The sequence below is a fragment of the Rhinolophus sinicus genome, chromosome 13, assembly GCF_057876585.1.
Source record: "Rhinolophus sinicus isolate RSI-liver-muscle chromosome 13, RSI-T2T, whole genome shotgun sequence".
Lineage (NCBI taxonomy): Eukaryota > Metazoa > Chordata > Mammalia > Chiroptera > Rhinolophidae > Rhinolophus > Rhinolophus sinicus.
The window spans coordinates 49,136,660-49,162,586 of NC_142513.1; the positions used below are offsets into that span (position 1 = coordinate 49,136,660).

General features: G+C 44.3%; 1 protein-coding gene across 5 annotated transcripts in view; it reads left to right on the forward strand.

The window, feature by feature from the left end:
• Positions 1–25,927, forward strand: part of OTUD7A (OTU deubiquitinase 7A) — a 213,244-nt gene that overhangs the window by 107,984 nt on the left and 79,333 nt on the right. For all 5 annotated transcript variants that reach the window (XM_088789316.1, XM_074318359.2, XM_088789319.1 and 2 more), the window contains 2 exons: positions 3,906–3,997; positions 5,511–5,665. In XM_088789316.1, coding sequence (XP_088645442.1) covers positions 5,515–5,665 — 151 coding nt within the window. In that variant the 5' untranslated portion in view covers positions 3,906–3,997; positions 5,511–5,514. The remainder of the gene's footprint in view (positions 1–3,905; positions 3,998–5,510; positions 5,666–25,927) is intronic.

Sequence of the window (25,927 nt, forward strand, 5' to 3'; positions counted from 1 at the left end):
TGACAGTGAAAACTGGTACATCATGGAAGGAGAACGATTTGGCAGGATCTAGCCCTACTGCGTTGCCATTACCTTTTGATCCAGCCTCACTTCTAGGAATCGATCTAAAAGATATATTGAAAATATATTATATAAAAAGAATTTACACCCGAAATCTTTTTCATTCCTTTCTGGAGCCACAGAGCAAAGATCAGTCCCCTATTGGTGAACATTTGTGTCACTTGCAGTCTTTTGTTTTCCCAGGTGACAAAGTGAATGCCGAAGGAACATCTTGTGATGTATTGTTGTAAAGGAAGGAAAACAAGAAGGGGGAGAGCATCTATAATTCAGTTTATCCAAGCAGAGGGTGCAACAGGACTTTCTTAAATCCACTTAAAGTAAAAAAGTATAAATCATGTAACTAAACATAAAATTGTAAGGCAAGGAAGGGAATAGAGAACAGGAGACAGAATAAAACCAGACTTCTTTGAATATACTTTGTTTTTAAGATGGGTCTTCAGAACTTGATAAATATTTTACAAAAGTATAAGATAAAATTCACTTTAAAACAGAGTCTGTATAATAACAATAAAGTGAAGCAAGTGAACGTAACTGTGTATCCAGTTGGTGACAGAGCCACACAGAGACCTGTTCTAAGTGACTTTTTTAAAAAGCCGAGTAATTTGCTTGTTCATTCACAACGGGGTGTCCCTAAGGCCAAAGAAAGTAAATACTGTAAATAAATGACCTTGAACTGTTTATAGTAATCATTCTGCTGTTGTTAGTGTTTTATTAGTATTCTGAGACTCTTGTGTGTATATTGTGGGGAAAATTGAAAGAATAATGTGGACTATTCTGTCCTTCCTGATGTTCTAAGAACCTAGATTAGGAGTGAAGACGTTTATAAATAAGATGGATGAGGTTAAATAAAACTCTGAAGTCCTCGATTTGAATTGGAAATACTAGAATGAACTCAAGATGTATTTTGTCTTAAAACATACAGATTTCTTAGCTCTGTTCAGTAAAACGTCCCATGAAGCATGACTAATTCAGTAGCAGTTGGTACACCCAGCACTCAGATTATGGTCTTGAAAAACTATTCTCACTAAAAAAGACTCGGGGTTCTTAGAGAAATGGCCAGTTCCAGGTCTGGAGCAGAAAATGGACAAGATGAACCTGAAATCCTTTTCCTTCCTGATGGGAAGGACATGATGGGTGGTGCCAGGATCAAAGCTGCTTGACTCAGGACGCAGAAGCTAACGTGAGGAGGCTCTGACTGGCCGAAGTTTGGACAATTGGATCATCAATAAAGAAAATAACTGCATCTTTATTGGATGGATCAAAATGCACCAAATATGTTTAAATCCGTGAGCACAAAAGGATACTTTAAAAAGGAAGAAAATTGATTGAGTGCCATTGGAGGAAGCTGGTGAACCAATTCGTCCAGTAAATAGTGAGTTGAAAAAGGATGAATAAGGCATTTAGCTTGCTGTTTCTGCTTGACGTGTGCCACTAGGTAACCAAATGGGAGATTGGGGGAAGTTTCCCTTTAAATAATTATTTCAGCTAAAGAATGAAGAAGTAATCAAAGAATTAGACTGTCACCATGTGTGACGCTGAATGAATTGCGGGTTCTGGGCAGTGATGAGTGATGGCTGCCACCTCCACAAGCAAGACAGTCAGACATTCTGACAGGAGAAGACAGCACGACCTACGGTGTGGTTTTGCCCACAGTTGAACCTGAATTTGGTCAAACCTTCATATCCAAGTGCCAATTTGTAGGAAATTCAGAGTACGGAGGAGCATGGTATGTGACACCGTGGGAGTAATCAGTAAACGCCAGACGGTAGGAAACTCGGCAAGAAAAATGATCAGGTCTTTTCAACAAACTGAAAGTAAAACAGAGATGGAGGCAAAACCTATAAATGAAAAAGACATATCAACCAGTGACAATGCCTGGCAGGCGAGGGTGGCCCCAGGGTCCCTGTGGAGGGTTCCCTGGCTGGTTCCGTGACAGTCACGATTTACTGAGCTTGTGCTGGGGGCCAGCATGTTTCTTGCGCCAGCTCCTTAAGTCTTCAGTGTAACTGCGAGGTCCTACTGTTCTTCTCGTTCCGCCATGAGGAAACTGAGGCACGGAAAGGTGAACAGCATGCCTGAGGCCCCACAGCAGTAATGGTGGAGCCACTCTGTCACCGAGAGACTGATTGCAGGGCCCTGTCCCCACGCTGCACTGCCTGTCCTGAGGTACAGTCACGGCAAGAACAGCTGGACACGCCAATGTCCCCAGGGCAGGAGGTTAGCCCCTCAGAGAAATGCTGGCCAAGGGCCAGGACTGCGGAGCTGGGACACGGCCAGCCTGAGCCTCACACTCTGGAACCAGGCCGTGTGGGTGCTTCTGCCCGTGAAAGGCAGGTGGGGGCCCAGCACTGCCCTTCAGAGGGGTTGCACGGGTGAGGACTGCCAAGGTGGCCGGGAGCCCATGTCCCTGATGGCACAGCTCCTGCCATGTCATCACGATGCATGAATGTGAGGTTTGGTGGCAGCGGTGGGATCAGGTTTAAGGGAGAAGTCTCCAAAGGAATATGCACAGTAACTTCTTGCCATGCAAATGTTTATACGTGAATGTGGTGAAAAATTTACTGTAAGCCCACCCTTTCACCTCTGTCTGCCTGGACGACATGGTACAGAGGGGGAGGTTTGGGCATAAATGTGCCCTCTAACACCAATTTGTCGTGGTCACAGCATGGTGACCTGGTCTAAGTACAAGGATGGTTTAAGCTGAGTTACAATGGCCAAAAGGTGAAGGCAGCCTGAGCGTCCAGCTACGGATGATGGATAAACAAGAGAAAGGGGTCTATAGGTACAAAGGGGTGTTGTTCAGCCTTGTTGTGGACTCATGCTCGTGCCCCCCAGAATCCACATCTTGATGCCCTAACTGCTGATGGGATGGTAATAGGACGCGGGGCCTCTGGGAGGTTATTAGGGTTACATGAGGTCATGAGGGTGGGGGCCCCGTGATGGGGTTAGTGCCCTTATGAGAAGAAGAAGAGACAAGAGGTCATGGTGTCAGTGAGGTGAGGACAGAGCGAAAAGTCAGCAATCTACAAAGCAGGCAGCGGGCCCTCAGCAGACACGGGATCTGTCAGCACCTTGATCTCGGCCTTCCAGCCTCCAGAACTGTGAGAAATCAATGGATAGTGTTTAAGCTCCCAGCGCAGCCTGAGCTAAGACAAGTCTGAAAAAGAAAAGCAATTCTGACACGCTCCAGCACGGATTAACCTTGAAGACATTATGCTGAACTAAAGAAGCCAGTCACACAAGGCCACATAGTATATGCTTTGCTTTTATGAGGCTCCTAGGGTGTCAAATTCAGAAACAGAAAGTGGGAGGGTGGGTGCCAGGGCCTGGTGGGGTGGGGGAGGGGGAGGACGGGAATTAGTGTTTCGTGGGTACAGAGTCTCAGTTTGGAAAGATGAAAAAGTTCTAGACATGGAGGGTGGTGATAATAGCGCAACAGTGTGAATGCACTTAATACCACTGAATCAGACTCTTTAAAAAGGTTGAAAGGGTAAATTTCATGTTATGTATACATTATTACAATGAGAAGAGCAGCTGAGATTAAATGTCCTGATGTGGTGTTTAGCAGCAAGAGTTAAACCAGCTTTGCACTGTGAAAGGGATACTCGCAGAAATGTAAGTGGTCGCTGGAATGAGGAACGTGGAGAGCCCCCTACCCCACACACACACACCTGTGCAGAAGTCCCCCGGGTGTGGGAGCTGATGGCCAGCTGACAGGCAGGTGCCTGTGGGGCCCCGGAAGGCAGCCGTGCTCCAGACGCAGTCTCATGGGACAAGAAGCGAAGCCTTCAGCCTGTCTGAGGGGGAGGATGGTAACGTGCTCTTATTCTCTGTTCGTCCCCCAGGTGGAAGTGACGGAAGAAACGACCGTCCGGCCGAGGCCCAGTGCGTGCGGGGAGGAAGAAGGCAGTCTCTTAACTGGTGCCACACACATCAGGTCCAGTAACTGTCTTGTTTTCTAGCCACACCACCAAAGCTTTCACGCAGGGAGGGGCCACGTGGAGGGTGGTGTGTGGAGAGTGAGCACCTCTCGGTCACAGAACCCCCTGCCCAATCCCAGGCCTCCCAGCTGGCACCTTCCATGAGCTCATTTCCCCCAGTCTTACAAATACACAGATGGGCTCCAAGAGGTTACACTGCATGTCACAGCTCGTCAGTGACAGAATCGGGGGAAGTGGCAGCAGTGGTCACAGAGCCTGGCCCATAGGCCTGAGTGTCCAAGGAGCTGTGTGAAAAGCAGGAACGGAGGACACACCATGGGATCAAACTTCCCCCTGCAGCATGTAAATTAATTCCACGCTTACTTTATACCAGTATGAAAGTCCGTCATCTGTGCTGGGCTCAGCACACTTTCTGTAAAGGTCCAGACAGGAAGTAGTTTGGGTTTTAGGGGCTTTCCAGTCTCTGTTCTAACTGCTCCACTCAGCCATGTGCAAAAGCAACTAGAGATAATATGTAAATGAATGGGCGTGGCTGTGTTCAGTACAACTTCATTCACAAAAGTAGCTGCTGGGCCACCCTGGGCCCACAGGCCATAATTTGCTGACCCCTTGTCTTTGCAAACACAGGGACGTATTTGCACTTTTCCAGCCATGACTGGGTTCCCACCAGTGGCCCAGCGCTGGCTCACTCAGGCGTTACCCTCACATGCCATGTGCTGGTTACTTTTCCCCAGCAGTTGGCTGGCACAGCCTGTGGTCACGCTAATGCCTGTTATATCATCCCAACTGGGATTATTGTGCCAAGGAAATCGGACTTGTTTATGAATGCTGTCGGGTTGTTGGGCTGTGACTATGACAGTTCTTGGACAGAGGGCAGACGGTGTAGAACTCACCTTCAGCACGTTTGGTATTTCATGGGGTCTTTCCTACGAGCCAGGTGAGGGCTGAGAGCCGGGGGGCAGGTTTGCTCACTGATAAAAGCATAATTGGGATGGCGTGTGTGACCCAATCACACTGGAAGTGTCACACATCTGTACAGCTTAGAAGAGAGTTAGACATCTAGTACCTCCTCATTCATCGCTCTGTTTGATTTTTCTGTCGTTGACTCCAATAAATTCTATCTTCTAATATCTCTTTAATTATTTATTTCCTTTTGTTTTCGGTTCTAGTTGACCTTCGATATTATTTTATATTAGTATCAGGTGTACAGAATAGTGGTGAGACGTTCATATAATCTAAGCAGTGCTCCCCCCAACTCATCTATGTATGGTGCCAGGTGGGTGTTAGGTTTTTAAAAAGCAATCTGTCGTCTTTTCAGTCCCTTGTCATCGGAATTGGCAGAATGTGAGGTTGGAAGACTGGACGTGGCCATGGCCCCTTCTGTCCTGTGGCCTGTACAGGAGGCTGCTATCTGAGTTGGACTTTTCTTACTGGATCTTACGGGGTCTCTGCATGTGTCCTCGGGCACTTGGCCGCGTGCCTCACCTATGCTCCGTCTTCCTCCTGCAGGTGGATGGTTTCTAGCCTGCTTCCCAATCCCACCTCGGCCGAGTGCTGGGCAGCCCTTCTACATGATCACACGACTCTTGATATGGACGCAGTCCTGTCAGACTTTGTTCGGTCCACGGGGGCAGAACCTGGTCTGGCCAGAGATCTGCTGGAAGGTAAGCCGCCTCCTCGTCCCCACACCTCCCTCTCGGAATAACTACCTGCTAACCCGGTGACAGAAGCTAAGGTGTCCGTTACCTGATAACGGTGGTGCTTGTGCTCTTAAAAATGTAAAGGAAGCTGTTGGTGATGAAATTATTTGTGTTACCCTAGACTTTGTTTGGGGTATGGAGTATATCACTCAACTCTGCTTTGCATGAAAGCTTATGGGTAATGAGTCAAAATGTATGAGTAATTACTTTTTTTTAAGAAAATATATTCACTAGAGCAGACATTATAGAACATCCCAGAAAACACTTTTATTGGAGACCTGAGCTTCTTGTCGCTGTCTTAGCTGAGACAAAAATACCTTAGGCCAAAGTTTTTGGTGAAGAAATTACCTAGTAGCCAGTAAAATGGATGATAATAATTCACATGCATGAAGACAAAATTCTTCCTCGACCTTTTAGAGCCGATGCCATTCGCTACATGAAAAATGTGCAGTCCATATGCAGAATGTTTTCAGATATTTATTCAGCTGTAATCATAATGGACTAACACTGGAAGTTTCATTTCTGTCCCAGTCTCTAAAATGGACTCACGTTGTATATTTTTGAATATTTGTGTGTGTGGTGGGATAAAAAGAAGAGGTGGGAAGAGCCAGTGATAACTTCTCGGGACAATCAAATGTGTGACAAGAGAGGGTTTTCAAATCATTACTCTCTGCTTCTAATGTATAAACCACTATTTGTGTACTTAGTTACTACTCAGTCAAGTATTATAAGTCACAAGGATTCCTTTATTCATGTGGGAAAAATCTGAATTGTGGTACATATGGATGAATGATGGTGATAACTATTCGTTCCTTTTGAAAATTAACGACCATCTATTGGAGGATTCTGAGAAAATGGAGGTGGTAATCGTGTAATTGTAAATTTCCATGAACGTCCCAGAATTTCAACCAAACTTGGCTTAGAAGCAAATATGCTTAGAGAGGGTTCGTGATGTGTGTGAATCAGTCTGGTTCTCACTTCCTAATAGTCATATTATGGGATATCTCCCCGATGGTTCCCACTGTGTTTCTCCATCTAAGTGAGCGAGTGGTCGTGTGGACGAGAGGTTTATAATGCGGTTGGCACTGAGGCCTGGGGTCAAAGCCAGACTCGGCCACTTACTGGCTGTGTCACGTAGAGTAAATTATTTTACTTCCCTTAAGCTCACTTTTTTCTATCTATGGAGCCTAACCTACCTTCCAGGGTGTTAAAAAAAATAAAATTCAACCAAGTAAATCTGAAGATCTAGTTGGCTTTATTAAGCAACTCATGACTCAGGCAGCATCTCATCTAGCAACTAGCAGGGGCTCCGAGGGGTTGTACAAAGTGGGAGGTTTTTATAGGAAGGAAAGTGGGGCAAGGGAGCTAAGGACAGAGGATTAATTTGGGGCTGGGATACCTTTTCTTCTGGGGAAGAGGAAGTAGAGGTTTCATCAGCAGATTGCCTCCTTTCTATGAGGGATGGAGAGGGATTATGACATTATCCTTCTGGGGCTTGACCAGAAAATTCCAGACTGGTTGATTATGGTTCTGGCAGTGGCTGAAACTACATTTCTGTCAGGCATTAAATCTCAGTTTGGCATCATGGGTTTTAGCATGAGGGACGCCATTTGTGGCCCATGGTTTTCTCTTCGACAAAGGTGGTTATGAGCATTTGTTGTGATCTAAGATGCTTGGCGGAATGACCAGCTTCCAGCAGAGGCTCCAGAAATAATCGAAGAAGGTCAAGTTTGCTGCTGCGGCCTCTGTCACGGGCTCTAACATTACTGTTAATGTCGGATAGCCTTCCATAGGAAGCAAGAGTTGTCTGCTCTTTTTTCCTTCCTTTTTAAAATTGAAATATCAAAACATTAACGTTTTTGTGTGTACAGTTCTACGAATGCTGACACAATGTATACATGTGTTACAGTCACTCTCAGAACACAGAACCATCCCATCGTCCAAATACTCCCTCCTCCCTCTTTCATCGCCCTGCCGACTCCAGCCCCGTAACCCCAGCTGTTTCCTGTCACTGTAGTTTTGTCTCTTTCAAGAATGTAAATGGAGTCATAAGGAACCCAATCTTTTGAAACTGGCTTCTTTTCACTCAGGATAATTGCTTCGACATCCATCCAAGTCGTGTGTGTCAGTAGTTTGTTCCTTTTTATTGCTGAGTTTTATCCATGCAAGAGAGGGACCACAGGTGTTTATCCATTCACCTGTTTGAGCGTGTTCAATTGTTGCCAAGTTTGGGCATTATGGACTAGAGCTGCTATAAACATTTGAGAACGGGGGTTTTGCAAACATAGTTTTCATTTTTCCAGGGTAAACACATAGGGATGGAATTGTTGGCTCATATGGTAAGTGTTTAACTGTATAAGAAGCTGCCAAACTGTTTTCCAGGGTAGCTGTGCCGTGTTGCACTCCCACCAGCAACATATGAGAGTTCTGCTTACTCCACATCCTCACCAGCAATTGGTATTTCTCGTGTGTTTTTGTTTTTGTGTGTTTGTTTAGCCCTTCCAATAGGTGCAGAATGGTATTTCTTCATCATTTTAGGTTTCATTTCCCTAATGACTAACGATGTTGACTTTTTTTTTTCATATTATTATTTTTCCATCTGTACATTCTCTTTGGTGAAATGTTCATTCAAGTCTTTTGCCTATTTCTAAATTTAGTTATTTGATTTCTTATAGTGGAATTTTGAGAGTTCTTGATATATTCTGAGTATAAATCCTTTGTCGTATATGTGATTTGCACATATTTTCTCCCAGTCTGTGCTTGACTTTCCATTCTCTTAATAGCTTTTGCAGAGGAAAATCTTTTGATTTTGCTAAAGGACAATTGATCATTTTTTCTTTTATGGGTCAGGCTTTGGGTGACATGTCTAAGAACCTTTGTATAACCTCTGTGGTCTCTTAAAAGTTTTATACTTTTATGTTTTACGTTTACATCTGACTCACTTTATGTTGATTTTTGTATAGCATGAAAGATTTAGATCAAGGCTCATCTTTATCCATATAAATGTTGAGTTGTTCCAGCGCCATTTGTTGAAAAGATTACCCTTCCTCCATTGAGTTGTCTTTGCACGTTTGTCAAAAACCAACGGAGCATGTCTGGGAGTCTTTTTCTTGATGCTGGTTCTGTTGCATTGATCAATATATGCCCATAGCTTGGCCAATACTACACCATCTTTTTTTTTTAATTTTTATTAAATGTATTGGGGTGACATTGGTTAGTAAGATTGTATAGGTTTCAAGTGTACTTTCCTATAATGCATGACCTATATATTGTATTGTGTGCTCATCACCCTGAGTCAGTTCTCCTTCCATCACCATATATTTGACCCCATTTACCCTCTTCTGCCTCCCCATACCCTCCCGCTCTGATAACCACCATGCTGTTGTCTGTGTCCATGAATTTTCATTTGTTGTTTGTCTTGTGTGTTTGTCACTTTCAATTTTATATCCCACATCTTGATTATTACATCTTTGTAGTGAGTTTTAAAATCAATTAGCAAGATTCTTCCATTATTCTTCTTTTTTAAAAGCGTTTCAACTATTCTATTTTCTTTGCCTTTCCATATAAATTTCAGGACTAGCTTACTTCTACCTATAAAATTTGCTGTTGGGAATTTTGGTTGGAATGTTGTTAAATCTATAAATAAATCCTAACTATGTTTTGTCTTCCAATCCATGAAGTCAGAATTGCCATACTTCCCATGTATTTAGGCCTTTTTTTAGTTCTTTTATAAATATTTTATAGCTTTTAGCATATAGACCCTGTACATGGTTTGTTAGATTTGTATCTATGGGATTTTTTTTTTGAGCTATTGTATTTTTAAATTTTCTGTTTCTAATTGTTCATTGATAGTATAGAGAAACATAACTGATTTTTATGTGTTGCCCTTGTATCCTGCCATCTTGCTAAATTCATTTACTTGTTGTACGGTGTGTGTATATTTGTCCATCCTCGTGTGTACAGGTATGCACGTGTGTGTGAGTGTGTGTGTGTGTGTGTGTGTGTGTGTGTGTGTATTCCTTGGGATTTTCTACATAGACAATCATGTTGTCTCTGAATATGGAGAGTTTTGTTTCTCCCCTTCCAATATGTGTGCCTTGTATTTTTCTTGACTTATTGCAGTAGCCAGGCCTTCCAGTGAAAAATTGAACAGGTGAAAGACAACATTCTTTCCTTGTTCATGATCTTAGGGGGACGGCATTCAGTTTTTCCCCATTATGGAGAATGTCAGCTGTAGGTTTTTGTGGATGCTCTTTATAAGGTAGAGGATATTTCTTCATATTCCTGGTTTGCTGAGATTTTCGTCATGAATACATGTTAAGTTTTTTTTAATGTATTTTCTAAGTTAATCGATATAATCAAGCTTTTTTTCTTCTTTAAACTGCTAACATAGTAGATTACATAGATTGCTTTCTAATAATAAACCAGCCTCAGCCACTATGTATTTACAGATTTTTCTGCTCCACATTTTTCTCCTCTCATTCTGGGACTCAGTTGACATGAGTTCCAGAATTTGTTATTGTCCTGCACGTCCCTACAGTTCTATTCATTTTCTTTTTCAATCTTTTTTCTGTCTGTTGTTCAGATTAGATCATTTATATTGATCAATTTATAAATGTCCTGACTGCTTCCTCTGTCATCTGTATTCTGTTATTGAACCTATCTAATGAGGGTTTGTTGTGTTTTTTTTTGGAGGGGGTGAATTGTTTTTCATTTCTAACATTTCCACTTGATTCTTTTTTATATTTTCTATTTTTTGCTGAGATTTTCTACATTATTCAAGAGTGTTCTCTCTTATTTGTTGGAAAATATTTATAATAATGCTTTAAAGTCTTTGTCAGATGATTCCAACGTCAATTTCATCCCAGCATTGCTACTGAGATTTCTCTGTGGGGTTTTCGTTGTTGTTGTTTTCTTTTCTTTTCTTTCTTATGTATGCTAAGTAAATTTGGATTCTATCCTAGACATTTTGAATATGCTGTTTTGAGACTGGTAGTTGTTTAACTCTGATGGCAGATATTGTTATTTTTGTTTTAGAAGATAGTTGCCCAATAGGGTCCAGACCATAATTTCCAAGTTCCCCAAGACTCCTGTGGGTGGTGGTTCCAAGATCATGTCTTTGAGAAACGCTATTTGGATCTGGCTTGCGTGTGTATCACCCAGTGGTCAGTCTGGGAGCTGGGCAGTAGTCTGTCCCACATTTCACTGCCCAGAGTCTCTGGAATCTGTTTAGGGTCACATCCATACATGTGCCACTCAGGGGTAAGCCCAAGAGTTCATAAACAACCATAAGGGGTTGCTTTCCCGGCTTCCCTGTAACCTCCCCAGTAGTTCTGGGTCCCGAGGACACTCTGCTTTGCCAGTCCTCCAGCAAGCACCCTGCGGCTTTGTTTACCCCAGACTCTTGCACCTGATGGGACCATGCCTACCTCGGAGCTGAGCAGTCAGAAGCCAGAGAGAAAAAAGCAATGGGATTCACCCCTGGGGACCACAGCTCCTGTGGTTGGAGAGGAAGGTTCCCGGCCTCCCAGTTTTAATTTCCTGCCATCCTGCTTTGCTGCCACAGAATTACTTGAGGTTTGGAGCACTAGAGAACCGCAAAAATATTTTTAAAGAAAAACAGATAATGAGGTGTTTCTAGACTCTGATCATTAGAGACCCCTTTCCTGCTTCTTGAGGCCGGGCTAGTGGGCTTCTCCAGGAACCAGTGCCCACCTCTGGGTTTGGGCTGCATCAAGGTCAATTTCATCTAGTCTTAGAAGAAAAAAAGTGATAGACCCACCACCAGCTCGTTGTCCTCTTCCCCAATCTGCCTGCTCTCAGTTACTTTGCTGCGTCCCCAGGAGCTGCTCCATTCTTTCTGTCCAGGTGTCACAGCTGCTTCCAGTAGGAGAGATGGGGTGAGTGTCCTTATACCATGTTACCCAGGACTGGGACCTGTCCTCTGTTTTGATAAGTGGGAAAACTAGGGTGACATATGTATGGTGGGCCCTTTAAGTTGTCAGAGTTACATGGATCAAGATTTTTCTAAAAGTCAGAGTTTCAAAGAATGAAATATTTTTGTTGTGATCTTTCTAAGGGTAAAAAATTGCAGTGATGGCAGAAGCCCGGTGACAGGTACATGGGCCCCTCTCTGTACTGTGGTTTAACCTTTTTGTGAGTGTTCTTAATGAAATTATTTATTTCAAAATAAAAAGTGAAGCACATATTATAACCTGGGAATCACAGCACAGGGAGGCCGATGGGAAGAAAGAGGAGCCTGGCTTGAAAAAGACCCTGCCAGAAAGAGATAGGACAGGGAGAGCAGGACAAAGAGCGACAAAGACAGAGAAAGTGAACAGTGACCTGCCTCCAGTGAGCAGGTGCGTCCTTACCTGGCCTCCCACTTCCTTCACGTCTGCCCTTGGGACGTTGGCAAAGTAATCCTGAAATAAGGTCAGGTCAGGTGACTCCGTTTCCCTTCCTGTCCCCCTATAGAATCAACTCCTCCTGTGACACTCAGGTCCCTTCAGCGTCTGGTCCTATTTCATCCTTTCCGCCTCACCTCCCACTGCATTCCATCTCCGCTCTTTCCCCAGACACACCACCCATCTCTGGGCTCTGCTGAAGCCCCTTTCTTATGCACACACACTCTGTCTCCTTCTTGAAACCCTGCTCCACTTCCAACTTGCATCCTGAGCTCCACAGCAGGGACCACCCAGATTTCGCTCGCTGCGTGCCCCCCACGCCTGCCATATGCCTGTCCCTCAGTGGAATGATTTGGCTGCTAGGGACAGAGCAAGGATCCTTGTCGTCATGGAGACAGACAATAAACAGCCTAAATAAGTTACATCGTAGTTTAGTTGTTAGTGCAAAAGTTATATCAAGGGGAGGAGGTAGGGGATGCAGGTGGGGGTGTGATTTTAAATTAGGGTTGGTGGAGAAAGCATCACTAATTAAAATTTTGAGGCATGAGACAGTGAACCATGTGGGTATCTGGGGAAAGAAGTTTCTAGAAAGAGTTGGAATTAATTGGTCATTCCTTGCCATCCCGCAAAGTTTTGTAGACTTCTATTGTAACATATATTTGATCGTTTCTTGTTTTATAATTAATCACCTACTTATTTTCCTCATTAAATTAGAGGTTCTTAAAAGCAAAGACAGTGACATTGGCAATGGTGGTTAGCATTTATGGTGCGCTGTTATATGGCAGACACTAAATGTGATGTCTCATTTAATCCATACAATGTATTAGAAAAGTGTTAGATTGCCCATGTTATAGGCAAGGAAACTGAGGCCAAGAAAAGTCCCTGAAGTCACACAGCCAGAATGTAGCAGACCCAGCATTTGAACCCAACTGTGTCACCAAATGCTAGGTTCTTTCTGCAAAGCCAGGTCACCTACCTTTTATCTTCATACTCACTGTCCTTGCAGCGCGTAAGTACCAGCACGTGGCATGCTGTATCCACCCGAGAGAACATTAATTATTCATCAAAGGAGTGCTTATTAACCCATCTTATGATGTGGCTAATTAACTTTTCAAATGGAACATTACTTCAATAGACCACAAACACTATTCAAAAAGTAGAAGGAATAGCTACCATTCAGGAGCCAGACACTGGTCACTTTACATATATTAGTTTGTTAAAAGATTTTTGAGTGGAAGTCCCAGGACAAGTGTCAGTTCCCTCCCTAAAGAAGCAGCTCTCGTGCTTTTACAATAACTGGGAATGTTAGGCCCTGTGCTTTCCTGAGATCTTCTTTCAGTGGACGCATGCCTCACTTTTGTTGCTACCCAGGGAAAAAGTCCTGAATAAAGCAGTCAGGTCGCGTTTAGGAAGAACATTGACTGGAAATTAATATCTCACGTGTCCCTAGAACAGTCTTGCCCAGGCGCTGCAGAATTTGCAAAATCAAAAAAAATGGTGGTGACTAAGTTAAATTGTATTCTTCCCCACCCCCCACAAAAAAAATATTTGCATGTGTGTAGTAGTCCACATGTTTTAAGATGCATATTTGTTTATCAGTTGAGGTGATAATCTGAGAACTAAAGGATTTAGGGCTGTGTATGGGGAAATATATCCCTCTTTTCCAATCCTGGGCCCCTTGGGTTTGAAGTATATATGGTTTGGAAATTTGCAGACGGTGTGGTTTCTGGTCCAGCTCACACACAAAGGGAACTCCCAGTCACTTGCCAGTCACATTGAGAGGTAATCCCACTAACATTTCCATTTGGCCTTTGAAAGCTTTCCCATGATGTGGGGACAGCAGCTGCTGATTTGGATAATTGCAATAATGCCCCAGAGAGAACACCCAAGAAATGGGGGAAGGGATGGAGGCAACCAAGGCAAGAATGTGTTTAGTAAAACTCCCACATCAGCCCAACGGCTGGTCACAGGACCCACCCACAGCAAACCCACTTGGTTGCCTGTGGGCGAGATGAAACCGGAAGTGGTGGGCAGAGGTCAGGGGAGCCAAAGGGCCTGTGCCTGGAGAATGGTCACCCTTTTCATGAAAATGTCCCAAGTCCAGACATAGCAGGTGTATGTAACCAGAGCGTTGTTTCTCTGGGATCCAGCTAGATCTGAAGCCCAGTCTTGAGCACATGCCCCATGGCTTACCAGAAGGTTCACTGCTCCAGCCTTTCCTAGTCTGCACGATTAGAGAGCTCGGTGGCAAGTCCCACATCCTTGAGTGGGAACCAAAAAGTGTCCTGGTGATTGAGTCCTAAGCAGAATTTAGAGAAGAAGATCTGATGGTCTCCGGCCAGTGTTGGAATTATCTTGTCAGTGGCTTTAGGAACACTGAAATAAACCCCGTGGCTGCTGTCCTTATGGTCCTATTCCCACTGGGGACAACTCTACCATGAGACTAGACATATTTGAAATAAAATGACAAAAACAAAAAACAAAACTCCCATCTAGAATCAGACTTCCAAGATGCCCTCTGTCCGGGTCCCATCCAGAGGACACATTGTCTCTTTAGAAAGCTGAGTATTTAAATGCTCTGGAAAACAATCTGAGACCCATGAGGACACGTGTGGTGAGTTTCCTCTGGCGGGCTAATCAATGCGGTAGCTCTTACTGCCCTCATTTCCTTTCCATTAGGGAAGACTGTAACCCCAGTACCATCGTCACTGGCCTGCTTTATTGGCTTTACTCAGAGGACTGTCCCATCTTGGCTGCTTGAAATTAAATGCTTCCTTTCTGGAAAGCCAGCCACATCCATCACAGAGTCCTTCCCAATGGGTGTCTCCACATGGGAACCCCGTGCCCCCCCCCGACCTTTTAGGTTCTTCCACTTGCTCCCCTGACATGTGCATGTGTCCAGACCCCCAGTCCAGGGCGATCAGTGACAGCTTAAAACAACAATCATACGTTTTTCTCACCACATTTCTGAGGGTCAAGAATCCAGGAGTGGCTTAGCTGGATGGTTCTGGCTCAGAGTCTTTCTTGAAGTTGCGGCCACATTGGGGCTGCCATCATCTGAAGCTCAACTAGGGCTCGCTCACCTGGAAGCTGGCAGGCCTCCGTTCTTCACTGGTGATTGGCAGGAGACCTCAGCTCTCAGTACATGTCTGAGTAGCCTCATAATCATCATAAGATGTCAGGTCACTTCCCCCAGAGTGAGTGATGGTTGGCGGGGGGGTGGGGGGGGGGAGGGTGAGAGAAAGGGGGGAAATCTTGCTAGGGTTATAGGTTACTTTAAGTCTTTTCATAGAAACACCTTTTGGTTTTATGAATTCTTTTCATTGTTGTTTATTTTATTAAGTGCTGATTTTGTCTTTATAAAATCTTGACATATTTTGTTATAGAGCTATTATCTCACTAGTTGTTTTCTGTTTCTCTTATCTGTTCTTTTTCTCATATCTGTTTCTTTTCTTTTATCTGTTTCTCTTATCTATTTTCTCCTTCTTTTCTCTTATCTGTTTCCCTTTTTCCTTCTGTTATCTTTTGGTTAAATTTGCTAATTTTTGAACTTTCGTACTTAGATCTGGGGTTGGCAAACTTTCTGAAAAGGACAGATAGTGTGCACATTTGGCTTTGCAATCTGTACTCGTATGTGGTCTCTGTCACATATTCTTTTATAACCATTTAAAAATGTAAAAGCTGGTCTTAGCTCATGCACTGGACAAAAACAGGGGGCTGGAATCGGCCTGCAGACCAGTAATTTGCCAGCCCCCTACTTAGATTATTGAGGTTCAGTTCAGCCTCTTCAACTGTTGACAGTGAAAGCCATCCATTTCTGTTAAACTCACAGCAGGTGAGGGTTTTCTAATTACCTTCTTGTTACTGATGCTGTCGAACCCTCACACAAGACAAGACCAACGCGAGCCCTGACGAATTCCACTGCTAAAGAGGCAGTGAGCCAGTTGGGATTCGTTTATTATCAACACAAACAGCGAAACAGCGAAAGGAGGAGTAGCCAGAGGTGCCAGCTCCCGGGTCCTCATCCCACACACCCGAGAGGGCGGCACCGAGACACAGAGGGCACGTCTGCGGCGTGAGCTGTGGGGAGGTGGCTGAGGAGCCGGTCCTAAGATGCTTTTAAATCTACACTGACCATTGTTGTCAATTTGATCTATCAGTTCCTCCAAGCACTTTGTTAAAATCTCCAACTATGATTATGGACTTGTGTGTTTCTCTTTCCTTTTCTGTCAGCTTTTGCTTTATATGCTTTGAGGTTCGGTACCTTTAGTCTCATCATATCTTCCTATTAACGGATCCCTTTATCATTATAAACATTGTTTTCTATCTTTATTACAGTTTTATTTTCCTTAAAGTCTATGTATCTGATGTATGCCTACATTAGTTTTCTTTTGGTTAGTGTTTGCACAATATGTTTTTCTATCATCTTTTTACTTCAACACTTCTGACACTTTGTATTTACAGTGTAGCTCTTCTAAGCAATATATAATTAGATTTTTTTAAACTCCAGTCAGATACTCTGTCTTTAATGGGGAGTATTTAGTGTACCTACACTGGATGTGATAACTGATATATTTGGTTATAGATCTAACATCTCTCTGTTTGGGGTTTGTCCTATCTGTTCTTTGTTCCCCTTTTCATCTTTCTTGCCTTATTTTGTAGCAGTTCCCTTAAATTAGGACTTCACCCACATTTCAGATGAATTCTGCACAGGTGTGTAATTCCACCACTGCTAGCGAGCAAGGGTTCGCTGCCCGACATGCATAGAAGCCAATATGATGACAATGGTTTTTGCGAAAGGAAAAGGCTTTTATTTGCAAGTCGACTGATGAGGAGACAGGAGGCAGGGCTCAAATCTGTTTCCCCATGCAGGGCTCAGGCAGGATTTTAAGGGGTGTCAGCACCAGGTCTTCCTGGACAGCGGACTGTTTGCTTCTGGCGTTCACGTTCCAGTCGTGTCCTGGTCCTTTGGTTCCGTGGGGGGAGCAGTTAAGGGTTCACAGGTGTTACTCAAAAGTGGTGTATCCAAGGTTTAAACATTGTTTCTGGGTCTTGTTAGAAGCAGGATAGGTCCAGTTTGGGCTGGTTCTGCCGTTACATTACTGTCTCATTTAATGCATTTTTTCAGTAAAGGAAATTTCTCAAAACCATGAATGCAGGTTCTCTACCATTGTTTACAGTTTACTAGTCACATTAGAAAATTCAGTTAATTTTGTTAGCCCTCCACATCCTGACGATTTATTTTATTTTTTCCTTTTTTTATTAGTTTCAGGTGTGCAAAACAATGTAATAGTTAGACATTTATACCCCTCACACAGTGATAACTCCCTCCCCTCCAATCTATACCCTCTGACATCGTATACAGCTGTTATAATTCCATTGACTCTATTTCCTACGCTGTACTCCACATCCTGTGATTATATATATATATATATATAATTATAGTGACATTCAGCTTTATTCAGCTTCAGCTTCAGGTGTAGAGTGCAGTGACCAGGCCATGGGTCTTATTAGGGAGACCACTGTCCGTGAAGTGGTCTCCCTAATAAGACAAGTGCCCATTTGACCCCCTACAAAATCTTTACAACACTATTGATTATATTCCCCAAACTGTCTTTCATATCCCTATGACTATATTGTGACTACTAATTTGTGCTTTCTAATGCCTTCACCTTCTCCCCCATCCTCACCCCACTCCCATCTGGCAACCGTCAGATTTTTCTCTGTGTCTCTGAGACTATTTCTGTTTAGTTTGCTCATTTATTCTGTTCTTTAGATTCCTCATATAAGTGAGATCATATTGTATTTGCCTTTCTCCATCTGACTTAATCCATTTAGCATAATGTTCTCTAGGTCCACCCATGTCATTGCAAATGGTAAGATTTCTTTCTTCTTTATGGCTGAGTAATAAATACTCCATTGTACAAAAGTACCACATTTCCTTCATCCAGTTGTCTACCGGTGGGCATTTCGGTTGTTTCCATGTCTTGGCTATTGTGTATAGTGCTGCAATAAACACTGGAGTGCATATATTTTTTCAAATTAGTGGTTTGAGTTTTTCTGGACAGAAACCCAAGAATGGAATTGCTGGGTCATAAGGTAGTTCCATTTTCAGATTTTTGAGAAACCTCCATACTGTTTTCCGTAGTGGCTGCACCAGTCTGCAATCCCACCAACAGTGCACAAGGGATCCCTTTTCTCCACATCCTCGCCAGCACTTGTTGTTTGTTGATTTACTGATGATGCCATTCTGACAGGTGTGAGGTGATATCTCATTGTGGTTTTTATTTGCATTTCTCTAATGATTAGTGACGTTGAACATTTTTTCATATGTCTGTTGGCCATCTGTATGTCCTCTTTGGAGAAATGTCTCTTTGTGTCCTCTGCCCATTTTTTTCATTGGGTTGTTTTTCTGACCAATTTATTTTAAATGGCTCCATATACCACCAGTGCTAAGAACTGACTTCCAGTGTTGACAGGAATTTCTTGTTTTTCCAGCTCTCTCCCTTTATGTGTGCCACGTGGGTGTGGGTCTATGATGGTTCCTCTAAAAGCCTGTCTACCTCCCTGAGACTAGAATCAACTTGCCCGGGTGTTGTAAGTGGATATTGTAAAATACTCAAGCCAAGTTTCACAACAGCCCTGTGATGTAGCAAGAGGTGTGTGGGGGTGGGGGTAGGGGTGATATGCATTTACTCTGGGCAGAACATCACGGGCAAGGACCAGCTGTAACTGGAACATTAGGGTAGAAGCAGATCTCTAGAGTCAAACCAGATTTCGGTTCAACGTCATCTAGATGTTTAACTTTGCTTGAGGGAAATGAGCTCTGTCCTTTTTTTTTTTTTTTTTTTAAGTTCATTGGGGTGACAATGGTTAGCAGAGTGACATAGATTTCAGGTGTACAATTCTGTAGTCCATCATCTATATATCACATTGCGCGTTCACCACCCAGAGTCAGTTCTGTTTCCATCACCATATATTTGATCCCCTTTACCCTCATCTACCACCCACCCCTCTTCCCTTCTGGTCACCACCATTGTTGTCTGTGTCTATGAGTTTCTGTTTGTGGGTTGGTCTTGTTTTTTGTTGCTTTCAGTTTTATATCCCACGTATGAGTGAAATCATATGGTTCTCGACTTTTTCTGTCTGACTTATTTCACTCAGCATAGTAATCTCAAGATCCATCCATGTGTTACAAATGGCACTATGTCATGTTTTCTTATGGCAGAGTAATATTCCATTGTGTATATAGACCACACCTTGTTTATCCAAATGAACTCTGTTCTTAATGACCTTCTACAATGGGGACTGGACCAGACAGGCCTGCTGATGCTGAGCCACTGCTGCTGTGTGGTGGTGCCATCTGTGGGTTCCCACGGCCCCAGCAGTGTGGGGAGCCATGGTTACAGCTAACTCCGAGCCGTTTATGCTTAACTTAAGCTGCTGAGTAACTTGAGTGCTTGGGCTAAAAAGATAAACTCCCATATTGCTCATAATGTCCCGTCCCCATAGGTTAACAGGCAGACCGGGAATAATGTATGGTTGGAAAGTCCCCTGATGTCCTTCCTCATCTTGCCATGACAATAAATTACTGCTTTGCTTAGGGGAATGAGACTGACCTATGCCCTGTAAGTCTGTGTTAGTGCATCGCATAGGCCAACTAGAAGGCCAATGTTCAGCAGATATACAGGATACATCAGCTCCAGTATCTAAAATCCCTTGAAAACTTTTTCCACTAATTGTAAGCTGCAAAACAGGTCGATCTCTTTTTATTTCCTGAACCCAATAAGCATCAGAGGAACCGAATCCTCGGTCTCCACGTTTCTGACTTTGCCTATTTTTTCCTATTTTTACACGAAGCAAAATAATTAGCTGAGCTATACGAGTCCCAGCAGGTATAACTGAAACATTTGAAGATGAATAAGTCATAATCTTAATTTCTCCAGTAAAGTCCTCATCAATAACTCCCGGGGAAACTTGAATCCCCTTCATAGTGGTACTACTTCTTCCTAATAATAAACCTACAGTTCTTGGTGGTAGTGGCCCAAAGATCCCTGTGGGCAATGCTTGCATTCCCATCTCAGGAGTTAATATGATGTCGGTGGTGGAACAGAGGTCCAATCCTGCACTGCCTGAGGTGGCCCGGAATAAATCCGTGATGTATTTCCTCTCAGAGGCTCATTCCCTCTCTGTCCCTGCATCTGTGCTGGGATCTGCAGTGCCCCATAACATTGCTGACTCGGGGCCAGGGGCTGGCCCCTCACCCAGTTTCCCTGGATGGGCTTCCCATCTTTATCTGTCTTGGATTTGCATTCATTAGCCCAATGTTTTCCTCTCCTACATTTAGGACATATATCTGGAGGCTTTTTTGTAGGAGCGGTCGAGTTCTCAGACTCCCCTTTACGAGGGCATTGGGCAGCTCGATGTCCCAATTTTCCACAAGTAAAACAAGCTCCAGAGCGACTCCCTGCATTGAGTCTTGCCTGTTGATACAATATTTCTTTCATAGGCTTCCCTTGTATAGCTGCCGCTATGGCTATGCCTTGGGTAAAAGAGGATCCCACATCAGCACACAAACGAATATAATCAGACAATGTTCCCTTTTTTCTAAACGGTCTAATAGCAGCTTGGCATGCAGAATTAGCATTTTCATAAGCAAGCTGCATTATAAAACACTGAGTGGCAGCCGATGGCCCAAAAATCCGCCCCGCGGCTGTATTGAGGCAAGCCACAAAATCTTGAAAAGGCTCATCGGGTCCTTGCCTTATCTGAGAAACATGTTCCTCTTTGCGGGAAGTATCAGGCAACATTCGCCAAGCGTCTTTTGCTGCAGCAGTGGTCTGAGCGTAAGCTCCCACTGCAAAGCCCATCTGGTTTCTTAATTCAGCATATATGCCTTCTCCTGCTAGCATGTCAAAAGTGATAGGGATTTGCGTTAGGGCATTTTGATTATCCTTCTTTTTGCAATTTTCATAAAACTCTGATTTCCATAAGAGATAGTCGCCCCCAGAAAGGCAAGCATGAGCAATATGCTTCCAATCCTCTGCAGGGGTAACTTCACTAGACAGGGCATCCAAAATTGCCATAGTGAAAGGGGCAATAGGACCGTACTGTACACAAGCCTCTTTCAATTCCTTCAATTGTTTCCATTGAAATGGCCTCCATTCTCTAATCCTGCGCCCTGCCTGGTCTGGCCTTTCAAAGATAGGATATATTCCAAATTGCTCTGTGGACTCCCCTTGCTTGTGAGCTTCTTCACAAGCCATTTGAAGAGGGGATCGTACAACAGAGTCCGATCCTGGCTTAACATAACCTGGCGAAAGCTCAGCAGGCATTTCCCAAACCGAGGACTGCAGCGGAGGACCCCACCTACAGGGCTCCTCAGAAGGTGGTGCAGAGGGATTAACTGTGGGGGGATCTTTACCCCGAGGATTCCATTGATCTCTAAAAGGAATCTGGGGACCCCGAGGACAATTTCCTCCATCCACAGCAACTTTAAGTTCTATCAACTGTCCCTGAATCTTTTTTAGCTGATCTGCAAGAGAAAGTGCAGTGCCTGCAGGTTGCTCGTCTCCTTGAGCCATAGCCACCAACGGAGGGTATTTATCCCTATCATTTTTGGCTGCCTCATCCTCTAATTCTTCCTGATCCTGAGGGTCTAAATCTTCCCAGTGCTCAACCGGAGATTCCTGACAAACAGGCTCTTTATTAACCTTAAAAAATCTTTCTGTATGTCTGGCTCCCTCCCCCTCCTCTCTCTCTGCCGGAGAAGCGGCAGGCGGAAGAATTTCCTCGTTCCCAGCTTGTTTCACTTTTTCTAGCTTGCAGCCCTCACGGTTACTGACAGTGCCTTTTTCTGGAAACCATGGACAGACTTCTTTTACAAATTCTAAAAACTTGTCTAACTGTTCTCTGCTCACCCGACTGCCACGGGCGGCAAGCAACTTCTTAAGTCCTCTAACATACAGGTCCTTGCTGCTCACGTGACCCATTTTTTCCCTTTCTCGGCCCTTCAGTCAACAAAGAAAACAATCAGATGCCCGTCTGGCCGTGCCCCTCGCAGGACTAAATCTGTCTTGGCTAAGGCGCTTCGGTATAAATCCCCGAACTGGTGGATTGAAATCCAGTCGCCGTTATGCCGTATGACAGAAACGGAACCTCAGATTAGGGCCCAATCAAGCTCCGTGACAAGAAGTCGTGGAACTATCACTCATTCACACATTCATTCGACCGAGGGGTAATATCACAGTGTCTTACTCACCGCGCATCCACTGAAATAAGCTCCTCTACGAGACGGGCCCTTGCCACGTGGTGTTCCTCACTGTTACCCCCGTATTCAGGTCCCTGTTCGGGCACCAAGTGTGACGGGCCAGCCGCCACAAGTCGATCAGAACCCGAATGGGGGAGTGGGAATGAATAAAAGACACTCACACAAAATGATGATGCGATCAATCGGACTCCAGTGATGCTGAAGCCTCCGAGTTTATTTTACTGCACCCATATAAGCAGTTTGAGTACGTGCAACTTAGCAACGAAAGTATGCATTATCTTAGCAAATGTAAATTCTTTAACTTTTACATAGAGGATACAAAATTCACTGAAACTCTCAAAAGTAATTATCCTATCAATTGCCCTGATAGGCATCAGTCTTCTGTGTCCGGGAACTGGCCGCTCCCACCACATTCCTCAGCAGCTTAAGTTAAGCATAAACGGCTCGGAGTTAGCTGTAACCATGGCTCCCCACACAGCAGAGAGAGTTCAGTGCTGGAAATGGGAGCCCTCTCTGTCACCACTCCCTGTCCACGTGCAGCCAGGCACGGTCTCCCTAGCAGCTGGAAAGGGCATTGGAGTGGGAGGAAGACCCTGCTCCAGGCAAAGGCAGGTGGACTCTTCCTTTTAGCACTGACATCACAGGAGTGTCACTACTAGAGTTCCTTATAGAACTGGCAGAATGTTTGGCCTGAGGCATGGGTTAAACCATTCCAGAAAATGAGTCTGAAAAAAATAATTGATTGTTCTCTGCTTTAATTGGTTTGTTCCATGATTACAGGCCTGAGTCCCCAGCAGGGTGTCAGCAATGGGGGTGGGTGAGTGTGACGATGCCCCCTCATGGCTTTTCCTACCTGGAAATCCCTGGCCACCAGCAGAGTGTCCATACTGCCAATGCAAGTGGACGTGTGTGCCACCGCCAGCCCTGCAACTCGGATGTGTCAGGCCCAGATGCCACCAAGGAGAGTCAGGCCTCTGCTCCACCCAGGGGTCCAGGTTGGTGTTTCAGAGGAGAACAGCTCAGGTTTCCAATACAGGCGGCCCCGTGACACTAAACGCATAGCCACTGTCCCCGGTGCGCCCGTGTGTCCAGTGTATCCCTCACATTCCTCACAATTCAGGGGTCCTTGAGGTCTGTGGCTGCCATAGAGGGAGCCAAACGAATGGCTGCCCTCAGGAACCAATGTGTAGACACCACACACACACACCACACAGTATATGAGGTCTGACAATTAAGTTCGCAAACTCATCCTAGAAAAAGTACTACATACTACATGGCTGAATATCACTACGGTCACCTTCAAAGTCCTCCCCTTGGGAAGCTTTGCACTGACGCCAGTGCCTAGTCCACCCTTCAAAGCAATTTTGGAACTCTTTTTCTGGAATGGCCATCAGAGCTGTCGTCGTATTACCCTTGATGTCCTGAATGTCATCAAAATGTCTTCCTTTCAGTATTTCCTTTATATTTGGGTAAAGAAAGAAGTCACTGGGGGCCAGATCAGGTGAGTAGGGAGGGTGTTCCAATACAGTGATTTGTTTACTGGCTAAAAACTCCCGCACAGACAGTGCCGTGTGAGCTGGTGCATTGTCGTGATGCAAGAGCCGTGAATTGTTGGCAAAAAGTTCAGGTCATCTAACTTTTTCACGCAGCCTTGTCAGCATTTCCAAATAGTCAACTTGGTGGACTGTTTGTCCAGTTGGTACAAATTCATAATGAACAATCCTTCTGATATCAAAAAAGGTTAACAACATCGTTGTGACAAGTTCACGAACTTCCTAGTCAGACATCGTATTCACCCAGACCACTATTCACCCTGCACCCCATTCTACACACGCACCTCACAGCTCATGCCAGACTGCACACAGGTGCTTGCAGAATCTTCCCACATTCCACACGCATGCAACACAACACACACACACCGCATGCACGTAGCACAGACATACCCGCACATCCTCTACCCACACACACGTACACGTGAGCGCACCCACCACAGGCTGGTCCCAGCTCTGACCCTGCACACGCTCAGATCCTGTGTCCTGCCCCTCCCTGTCCTCTGGCCACCCCCTGGGACGTCGCATGGAGAGAACATGGCATGGTGAGGCCTCATCTGATGGAAAAAGGAATGGAATAGGTTTTAAATGTCCCAGTTGGGACTGAAAACATGAAAACATTTATATATAAAAACGCCTATACATTTATAACTTTTACATAGCTGGAACACCTATAAAACATTATGTTTAAAAGAAAAGAAAGAAAAAAGAACCTCGACCTTCTGCCTCACGCCATACACACAAACCGCTTCACGCCGGTTACACCCTGTAACGTAAGAACAAAAACGATAAAGCTTCTAGAAGAAGGCCTGGGGCAGGGACATCTTCATGACCCTGCAGTTAGCAAACACATTTGAGAGACACCAAAAAAAGGACGAACTATGAAAGGGGAAACACATGAGAAACTGAATTTCCTCAAGATCAAAAATTCCTGTTCATCAAAGACACTTTTGTGTAATGAATAAGCCACAAAGGGGGACATAATACCTATAAAACACGTATCTGAAAAAGTGCTTGTATCCTGAGCATATAAATAACAGCTGCAAATTAATTATAAAAATAAAATAATCTCATTAAAAAAAGAGCAAAAGACTATTTTAAAAGGAAGAAAGATGAATGACCAGTAAGTACATGAAAAGATTTTTAGGTAAGTCAGCCGGGAAACAGAAATTAAAACCACAATGAGATATCAGTACACAGCCACCAAAATGGCTAAAATTAAGAAGACTGACGATACCAACTGGTAGAATAATGTGGAAGAAACAGCACTGGTTCATTGCTGCTAGGAAAGCACAATGATGAAACCACTTTGGGAAAGTGTTTGGTGGTTTCTTATAAGACTAAGAATAGAGTTTCCCCTTGATCCACCAATTCTGCTCTTGGCTATTTACTGAAGAAAAATGAAAACATATGCCCCAAACCAGTTTGTATTGGAATGTTTACAGCAGCTTTGTTTATAATCACCCAAATCTGGAAACCACCCAGATACCCCTCAAAAAGCGAATGGATAAAGTAACTGACGTGTTCACGCATGAACTAGTGATGTGTTTACCGGGACGGCTGTCACAGACCTTAATCTGGGTGGAGAGGCCGACCCAGGAGGGTACGTGTAGCCTGATTGCATTGAGATGAGTCTCGAGAACAGGGCTGTGTGGGAACAAAATGCTAGAGACGCCCCAAGATTCCTGCTCCCAGTGCGCACGGAATCAGACACTGCGGTAGGTACTGGCCACGGAGGGATGTGACAGATGGAATTCAGGCTGCTGTTCAGCTGCCTCTGAAACAGAAGATGTCCTAGGATTATCCGGGCTGGCCCGAGGCGATCTCTTGAAAGCAGAAGAGGAAGGCAGAAGCATCAGAAGACGAGGAAGAAAAGATCAGACAGATTCAGTGTGGAGAGACAGACTCGTCGCCCGCCATGGCTGGCTCGGAGAAGCTGACAGGTACCTCCGTCTGACAGCTCTCAAGGAAATGGGACTCTGTGCTGCAGCCACAGGGA